The sequence below is a fragment of the Zingiber officinale genome, chromosome 5A (genome assembly GCF_018446385.1).
Source record: "Zingiber officinale cultivar Zhangliang chromosome 5A, Zo_v1.1, whole genome shotgun sequence".
Taxonomy (NCBI): Eukaryota; Viridiplantae; Streptophyta; class Magnoliopsida; order Zingiberales; family Zingiberaceae; genus Zingiber; species Zingiber officinale.
In genome coordinates this window covers 125158058-125167881 of record NC_055994.1, presented here as the reverse complement: position 1 = coordinate 125167881, position 9824 = coordinate 125158058, and the positions used below count along the sequence as shown (strand labels likewise).

The following is a 9824-nucleotide window of genomic DNA, read 5'->3' as shown; positions in this document are numbered from 1 at the left end:
TCAATCCGACTCCACTCCAACAAACAAGAAATACAAGAGAAGGAATTTGGAACATAAATACTAAGTCTCTTTAAATATATGAAATTTAAACAAGTTAAATTATGATAACTCTCAAAGAAATTAGACTTTCACAAATGCCTAACTTCAAATTTCATTGAATTCAATATATTGCTTAATACTTCACATGTTTATCTGGAGATTCTATATATTGAAAAGTTGAGAATCTATTAGAGTAGAAGGTTGTAGGAGCAGATCGCAAAAGAAGACAAAAGAAAATATACTCCATTTGTACAGAATGGTAAAGAGGTAGATCAACAGTGGCAGGATCACTTTCTTCAAGGAGTCTAGTTTAGACATAGCCTATGCTCATTCAATTCTAATCCTAGAAAGTGACTGTGGACCTGTAGTAGTTTGGACTTTTAATATCACGAGTTTGTTAGTTAGTTTGCTTACAAAAAGTAGTCTAAAAGCATAAAATAATGTATGAATTCACATCATTATTCCATAATCAATGTTACTGAACCTTACTGGTGCCAAGGGAGAAACTAGAAACAAAAGAAACTTTATACAAGATAGACAAATTCATCATATTATTTTTGTCTGACACAACTCTCTATATTGGTTTTAGAAATAGAATGAAATGTCAATCACCAATGCCCATCCTCTAAGGCAGGACTTTGCTAAATGATGACAGAATTTCAATAATCAATCACAAATAACACCTAACAAACCACGAGGGAGTAAGTTACTCTAATGGTGAAATGGTAAGTACTGGATCCATAGGATAGTCATAAAAGTGAAATAGAACAAACAATTCACTTACCCACACATCCCACACATAAGTCGACCTATGAGAAGAATTGTCAAGGAGTTGAGATCATAGGCCAATGCATAGAGAACGTTGCCCAAAAAGAGTACGATGCTGCTAAATACCAGAGGTCTGAAGTATGACTTGTTAGACCATGCACTAAAATAAACTGAAGAGAACACTTGTGCTACAGCCATAGAACCAATAATGATCCCAGAAACTGTTGCAGCAGCTCCAAGGCTCATCGAGTAGTCATCAGCAGTTGGCACAATGATATAAGTGTTGACCATATAAAGAAAAGTATTAACCAAGTTCAAAAGAAGTGACACAAAGTGATATCTTCTCTCATCAACATGTTCCTCAGCTTCTTGGATAAGTGCATGTTGTCCCAAGAATTTCAAGAAATTTGTTGAGCAAGTCAATTTTTCCACTGATGCTTGTATTAAGCAAATGACAGGGTCTTGCACCTGATGATGCCAGAAAAATTTAAAAATAAATAAAGGTCTAAAAATATCAAATATTGATAAGATAGTTTATTACAAAAATATATAAACACACACACATATGTATGGCTGAAACAAAATCGGTATTGCATTGACACTCAATTAACAAAAATATATCATACCACAATAGTTGTTGAGGGTTGATCATAAAGAGAGAGATAACTTCCTTGGTGTTCTTGAAGCTCAACAAGATTGCGAGACAAGGCTCCTACAACAGATGCAATACCCTATTTATTCAAAATATGTAGCCTTTTAATAATAATTACCACGAGCAAAAGCAAGATATATACCAAGAATTAAGAAGGATGATTGGAAGGACAATGTTGAAAAAAGGCAAAGATATTACCACATGCTTAAATACTTGTTGTATCTGAGAATAAGGATGATTTGATCTAGTACTTAGATAGTAATCAGTGAACTTGTAGCCAAATCATTTATCAAATTTTTTCAAAATTTTACGAATCCCAGTAGCATTCATATCTACAAATCTGAGAAGCTTTAAAAGATCATGTCCAACTTCAATATATGCTTGTTGCAAATTAGATATAGCTTAGATATCTCTGGATGCTCAAGAAGTATAGTACGCTCCTCTCCCAACTCTTGAATCCTGTGTGCAATAATTCCTTGTTGCTCCAGAAAGAAGAGTATAGTCTTCTCAATCTAGACAAACTAATGAAGGAATCTTAGACCAATCAGTATAGTAAACAAAATGTTCTCATAGAATAAACAGAAAAAGGAAAAAAAAAATTGTAAGGAGAACCAGAGGATAGGTTCACAGCCATGGTTAATTAGAAAGAAATAAAATTCAACTTCCTCCAAATCAATGTGCCCATGGAGGGAAAATAGTTGATGAATTTTGCCTTATAGTATGAAGTTAGCTTGACAGAATAACAACAACACCAACATCAATAATTGATAACCAAAATATAGAATAGGTTTCTAAGTTTCATATACGAGTTTGAAGCTGTCAGAAGTCCAAACTTCAAAAGTACAGGAAACCATAAGTCATTAAAATAGTGAGATTGTTCATAATAGAGTAAAGTAATTGATCGAATCTATCTTTATATTCTGAAGTTTGAAAGAGCTTACTGGACGCTTGATGACAACAATTTTTAAACAATCTTAACCACAACAAACCCTACACAAGTGTCAATCCCCGTCTTCTCTTTCATTCTGCTTGTTTCTCTCATCTTTCAAGTTGAAGTTTAACACTGTGATGATAGCCTTCTTGGGAGCATCAGTCTTCGATTTCCCCCTCTTCATGGCGAGATCTGTAGCAAAGATAATAAGATCTATCCAGAAAAGTAAAAAAATAAACACACAGACACATACAAAAAAATCACATAAATAATGAGAAATCGTAAACTTTGCCTTGAGATTAGGGTTCTACGGCGTAGGAGAGGAGGAGCGATCGATCAATGGGATGCGGAGGCGAAAGCGAAGAGGATCAGAAGAGAAGGCGAGGAGGGGTTCGTAGATGAGGTTCACCAGTGTGAAGAGATAAAGAAAGAAAAACAAGGCGGCAAAAAATTTCAGGGAGAGGGAAAGAAAAAACGCAGTGGCAAAATATGGCGAAGGGGAAAAACAACGAAGGAAAAAAAACAACGACATTCAACAACACTTAATAGACAATGGTTTTCAAAATCCATTCTCGTAATCCTTAAAAAAGCACACATAGACAACAATTTTCAAAAGCTATTGTCGTATCCTTTAAAAACCGTTGTCGTAGCCGCAAAATAGACAACGGTTTTTAAAAACCGTTGTCGTAGGCCAAAATAACTATTAAAAGACAACGGTTTTTGTTAAAACCATTGTTAAAAGGTAAAAAGATAACAATTTGGTATAAAACCGTTGTCGTTTGAGTGTTGTTGAATGAGGATTTTCTTGTAGTGGAAAGCTACGATTTGACTTCTATCATACACTTTATGTTACTTCTAGCTATTAGCATATTATCAACATATAATGATAAAATGATAAACTTTCTTTTTTCCTTTCTTAGGTAAGCACAATGATCCTCATTGATCATTTCAAAACCATAAGACAAAAAATGATTTCATTGAATCTTTATGTTCCATTGTCTCACTACAACAAAACCCTCATAGACATCGATTTTCCACCGATGTCTATTACATTTTCGACCGATATCTATGAAGCCGATGTAAAAGGTCTGTCATTTTAGACATCGGGTTAAAATCGGTGTACTATCACTTAACGACATCGGGTGTAAATCTGATGTGATATTATATGTTAATAATGCCAGTTTTGGCAGCGGTATACGACCGATGTAATATTAGTTAATGACACCGATTTTGCAGCGGTGGAAAACCGATGTAATATCAGTATTGTTTAACGACACAAATTTGATTTCCGAAATAGTGAAAAACCAATATTATCACCAAGCAAATCATACAATTAAGTTAATATTATTAATTCACTAAGAAAATCACAAATAAAAATGCACCGATGTATCTAAACACATCAAGTCAATATCCATATAACCAACACATAAATATTCTTCTTACAACATAAAAATATAATAGATATTGTGCACATCAAGTTAGTATCCACAAATTACACATAACTATTCTTCTTACAACATCAAAAAGTAATAGATAGTACACAAATATTCTTCTTACTAGTGCCAACGTTATCCTTCTTGCTCTGTGCAGAGATTTAACTAAATCTTCCCCAGTAATTTTATTTGTTAATAGACAATTCTCTTTATCTATTACTAGATGGGCACCTCTGCTTGTTTGATGTCCTGAGGGTGACAACTGATTGGTGATTCTTTGTAAAGGAGGCCTCCATCTTAAAGGAGCCACTGGAGGCTTTGGGAACTTTGCAACATCCTTCTTGGTTGTCCTCTCACCATTTAATTAATTCTCCAGTTCTCTTACCTGAATAGAATAAAATAGTCAATATGGATATAAAACAGATTGTTGCTTACTTAAGGGAAATTAAAGATGCTGTAAATTCTACTCAAATAGAGATTGAAAATGAGAAAAGTAACCTTTTGCTGATAATTTTTACTTGTTTGCTCAGCTTCTTTGATCTGCACATTTGAAATAATCTGTTATAAGGCAACTGATTTGAAAGAAGCTAAATATAGTGATGCATGATGTATAGTAGATTATTATGATTTTTCTTAGAATATATAAAATAATTTATTCACACTATCTTCTACAAGAAATGCAGAATAACCAATCAGGGAAATAATTTACAGAGACATCAAGCAAGAAAGTGAAGAACCGAGGCACTAGAGAAATAACACTTCCGGTGGCTATCATCTCTTCTGCTTTTCTAAGGACCTCTTCACTACAATCGCAAGCATAGACTGTAATATTCTGCTTTGCACTGAACAACAATATTATTATTGGTACAAGTGCATAAACTTAAACAAACAGAAAGGAGACTAAAGTCAAATGCTATAGATAATGATTACTATTCCAATGATTCAAGTCATGCGTGCAAATTAGATTATGGACTTTCATTAATGGGTCTGAACTCGGATAATGCTATCTATTAGTACAGAACAAAAAACACCTGACAAAAATTTGCAAATAATTAAATATTAAAAAGTGAACATGAAATATTTATTAAATATGCAGAATTTACATTCTCATAATTGAGAATAGATGGTATTTAAAGTTTTCGGACCCATTAGCATAACATGAAATGACATAATACAGCTAACTCATTCCAGAAACATGCCAAAAATAGAATAAGCTGGTCGAGCAATTTATAATATGTCATAACTTGTGTTTTGTCATCATAAAAAAGAAGGTTGACATGCTTATAACAAATCAATGAACACACAAGGAACAGTGGTGAATTTAATGACAAATGGATGCCTAAAAATGTTGAACTCTTCCCAAACAATACACCCACTTCTTGCAATTGAGTGAAATTTTAGACTCATAAATATTTAGCTGAGTTGCTAAGATTGTCTACAAATTTCTAAAACGAATCAAGATGAAGTCATTTGAACTATGACTTAGCATAAACACTGTGCATCATGTAAATTAAGGCTAGATCATGTCATTCAGCTACCAGACCTGCAAAATCTATCATCTCCTGAGTCTCCTTCATCCCACCAATTATACTCCCTAGGATAGATTTCCCACCTGAACTTCATCAAATTAAACACCAATGCCATCAGAAATAATGATCATAACAAATATATATTGTTGTGTGATGGCATTTGTGATTAATTAATATTACCTAAAAGTAAGGGGAAAGCATAGATCTCTAATGGATTCAATGGTGCACCAACCATGATAATTTGTCCAGAAGTTTTGAGAAGAAACAACCATGGAGTTACATCATGAGCTGCTGAGACAGTGTTGATTATGCCGTCCATGGTCCCCCAAGCGGCCTTCATCTTATCTGGGTCTTTGCTGACCAGGAAAGCGTCGGCGCCCAGTCGCTCGGCAACCTCCTTCCTTTTGCTCGGCGACGTGCTGATCACCGTCACCTTCGCGCCAAAGGCCTTTCCGAACTTGACGGCAACGTGGCCGAGCCCACCGAGGCCCACCACTCTGATATGCTTCCCGGGGACATCTAACCCGAAGCGCTTCATGGGGCTGTAGACCGTGATGCCGGCGCAGAGCAGAGGAGCGCTGCGGTCGAGCGGCATGCCCGCTAGGAACTTCACCGCGAAGTGCTCCTCCACCACGATGGAGTCGGAGTAGCCGCCGTAGGTGATGATGCCATCGACGTCGGTGGCGTTGCAGGTCACGATCATGCCGGGGCAGTAGTTCTTGTGGTGCCGCGCGCACTCGTGGCAGCTGCGGCAGGAGTTGACCATGCAGCCGACGCCGGCGTGATCGCCCAACTTGAACCTGCCCACCTTGCCTCCCACCTCGGTGACAACGCCGACAAATTCTGCCAGACGTTAATCAAAACGAAAACAGAGGGAGTCCAAGATATTGATGCATAACTAAAATTACCCAGGCACGATCGGGTAGACGGAGTTTTGCCACCCGTTCTTGACGGAGTGGAGGTCGGAGTGGCAGATTCCGCAGTACAAGATCTTGATGGTCACATCATTCTCCCCATTTTTCCTGTCAAGCATTTCGACGACCACTTCTCAGGCAATCGTCCGATCATCTTTCGGAAGAATATATTTGCACACACAAGTACGTTGACTTCTCATGTCATTCAGCTACGAGTCAATAAGTAGTAAACCCTAAATGGAAAAAAGCAAATTCTTCGAAGAAAACAAGATGGATCTGAGGAGAAATTAAATTAAATACAGCAGAGAAATCGTATAGATCTGGAAGTAGAAAAGAAAAATTATCAGACGGAGCAACAAGATCGGAAAGGCAGCTCGATCTGAGGCACCGTTGGACTAACAAGATAATGGGAAAAAAACTCAAACACAGTAACTTTAAGCAAGAATCTGAAGATAAAAATAGCAGATCCAGAATCGTAGGTCCTTGGATCTTAAAGAAAAATGCAAGAGAGGTACATTGCGGTGAAGAAATCGCCTAGATCCTGGGTCGAGGAAGGAAGTTTACCTCATCGACAGGAAGATCTGACAACGACTGGATCTCGGGATCTCTCAGATCTGTCTCTGCAGAGAACTTGGAGAGGAGAAGAGGGAGGTGAGGCTGAGTGAAGAGTGAAGTGTTGGAGGGAAGAGTGAAGTGTATACGGTGGACGATGCTCTAGATTTAGGTTTGGAGGGAAGAGTGAAGTGTTCAAATTTTGGCTAAGTATTGGTGGAAAAATTAAATTATTTTATTTTGGTTCATTAACACCGGGTTTTAAAAACTGCTGTTAAAATCGGTGTCTATTAATGAAAAAAAGGCGCTCATAGACATCGCATAAAAAACTGATGTCTATGAGCGAAAATCTGCGCTCATAGACACCAGTTTTTGGAAAAACCGGTGTAAAATATTCAAAGACATCGGTTTTTTTTTAAAACCGTTGTTGTTCCAGCGATGTCTATGAGGGTTTTTCTTGTAGTGTCTTGACGCTTACTTTACCCTATATATAGACTTCTTAAGTCTACATACTCTATTCTCTTAGCTTTTAGCAATGTAACCTTCTTGTATGTCATATATATTTCCTCGTCAAGGTTATCATTAAAGAAAGTTATTTTTACATCCATCTGATGTAATTCTATGTCAAATTGTGCTACTACAGCTAGGATGACACATATTGACACAAACTTCACAATTGGAAAAAAATATTTCTTCTAAATCAATACCCTCTATTTGGGTATATCTTTTTGCAACTAAATGAGTCTTGTATCGAGTAATCAATCCATTTGCTTTCCTCTTAATTTTGAGAACCCACTTATTCCCAATAGCCCTTCGGCCCAGAGAAAGATTGACTAAATCCTAAACTTGATTCTTTCTCATAGACTCCATTTCCTTATCCATTGCAATTTTCTATTTTTCACTTATTGAACTTCTCAAAGTTTCCTCAACTATTCGAGGTTCCTCATTGTCAACTGGCAAAATCATCAATGCCTCACTCTCAATGTCAACCTTTTTCGAGGAATAATTTGACGACTACTTCTTCGTAGGTATCTCTGTTGAGATCTGACTCATTCAGTGACAAATCACTCCCACTCAGTTGACTAGAATTAGGCATCTCTCGTAATACCTGATTTGTCGATAAAGGAACATTATCCTTCTCCTTTATCACAAATAGAGGAATTTTCTTATCTACTTTATCTCATGTTAGGACTCAGTTTCAAGAAAAGTAGCATCTCTTGACTCTATTTCACAGATGGTTCCATCTTGTCACTCACCAATGGAGACATAACCCTTAGAAGTTTTAGAATACCTTATAAAGATACACTTCTTATCTCTGGGTCATAATTTTCTATATTCGTGAATCTTATTATGAACGTAGGCAGCTGACCCCTAAGGTCTCAGATTACTCAAATCCAGTTTTCTGTCTGTCCAACTTTTATATGAGATAGATGAAACTGCCTTTAAAGGCACTTTGTTAAGCATATAGGTCGTAACTAATAATACATCTCCCTAACAGGAGATCAGTAATTTAGCCTACGCCGTCATAGAGCTAACTTATTTCAAAAAGAGTCATATTTCTTTTTTCAATAACACCATTTTGTTGTGCAGTTCCAGGGATAGTTAGATGTCTAATAATCCCTTTATTATTATACATTGTCTTAAACTGATCAGACAAATATTTGTAGGATCAAAAAGAATTTGGATATCTCCACAATGATATGATATTGTCCACTTTGGGCCTAAGCCCTCATGATTTTGCCCTTGGGCTCTACCCAAAATGTCTCATACCAATGGAGATATCTTTTCTCTTATAAGCCCATGATCTTTCCCATTTGTTTTCAATATGGGACTATGTTTGCAACCTTGCAACCCCAATAATCCCCCCTCTCAAACAAAGGACCATAGGCTTTCCACGTCCGATCCTCGACCCACCAGGTCTTCCTGTCCCTCGGTCCACCTGACCTACAAGGACTTCCTTGCCTAGTCGCAACTAGGACTTCCTGCCTGGTGTCTAGTCCTCTTGATCTGAACATAGGAGCCCTCACTTTCTTTGTTCGAGGTCAATATTGTACCCACATGGCTTAATTAGACCATAGCTCTTGTGCACAGTCGGTGGTTAAACCTTCTGGCAGTCCGGGCTCTGATACCAATTGTAGGATCAAAAAGAATTTAGATATCTCCACAATGATATGATATTACCCACTTTGGGCTTAAGCCCTCATGGTTTTGCTCTTGGGCTCTACTCAAAAGGCCTCATGTCAATGGAAATATCTTTTCTCTTATAAATCCATGATCTTTTCCATGTGTTTTCAATGTGGGACTATGTTTGCAACCTTCCATCCCTAACAATATTCACCTTCATAGTCAGTGCACAAGATTTTAACCTTACATTCCAATTGATTTTTAATTTCATTTAAGTAACGATTGAAACAATCTAATGCTTCAGATTCGTGAGAAATCAAATTCACATGACCAAAACATGTGAAATCGTCAATAAATGTAATGAAATAAGAACTTTCATTTCAACCTTTCATATTCATTGGGCCATAAATATCCAAATGAATTAATTACAATGATGATTCAGCTCTAATAGTCTTACCAAATGGTTTCTTAATTATTTTTTTTAGTAAGACAATGCTCACATATAGACAAGTTAATCTTAGTATGAGTGCCTAAAAGACCATCTTTAGCTAATCTATTCATTAGTTCTTGTCCTATATGTCCTAGTCTAGTATGCGAAACTACATCAGTAATATCAGCATCACTAGTAAGAGCAATGTTTAAAAAATAATCATTATTATTATTATTTGGTTCTACATCAAGAACCTTGAAACCATTTGTTACGTAATCATTCTCAATTAACACAGAGTTAATGCAAAGTTCCACACAATGACTATAAAAGTTTACATAATAACCTAAACCAAGAAAAATAGTAATAGAAACTAGATTATGTTGAACCTCAGGAGCATACAATGAAGGCGCTGAAATTCTGTTCTGTTTAAATTCCCCCGTACAAAAATTATA

General features: G+C 36.5%; 1 protein-coding gene and 1 long non-coding RNA gene across 2 annotated transcripts; both read right to left on the bottom strand.

The window, feature by feature from the left end:
- Positions 1–828: 828 nt before the first annotated feature.
- Positions 829–2320, bottom strand: LOC121983204. Its single transcript, XR_006112424.1, has 3 exons — positions 1658–2320; positions 1434–1519; positions 829–1275 (listed from the first exon to the last, which is right to left on the bottom strand). It is a non-coding gene; the product is annotated as an uncharacterized LOC121983204 (long non-coding RNA).
- A 1746-nt stretch (positions 2321–4066) lies between these two features.
- LOC121983203 (probable mannitol dehydrogenase) lies at positions 4067–6421 on the bottom strand. Its single transcript, XM_042536159.1, has 4 exons — positions 5533–6421; positions 5367–5435; positions 4322–4363; positions 4067–4208 (listed from the first exon to the last, which is right to left on the bottom strand). Exons 1-3 carry the CDS (start codon positions 6116–6118, stop codon positions 4350–4352), a joined length of 669 nt encoding a protein of 222 aa, XP_042392093.1. The 5' UTR covers positions 6119–6421; the 3' UTR covers positions 4067–4208; positions 4322–4349.
- Positions 6422–9824: the final 3403 nt, after the last annotated feature.

Coding starts and splice junctions, on each gene's coding strand:
- LOC121983203 (XM_042536159.1), bottom strand. CDS start 6,118: ATGGTCAACTCCTGCCGCAGCTGCCACGAGTGCGCGCGGCACCACAAG. Junction 5,436..5,532: donor TGCTTTCCCCTTACTTTTAG/GTAATATTAATT, acceptor GATGAAGTTCAG/GTGGGAAATCTATCCTAGGG.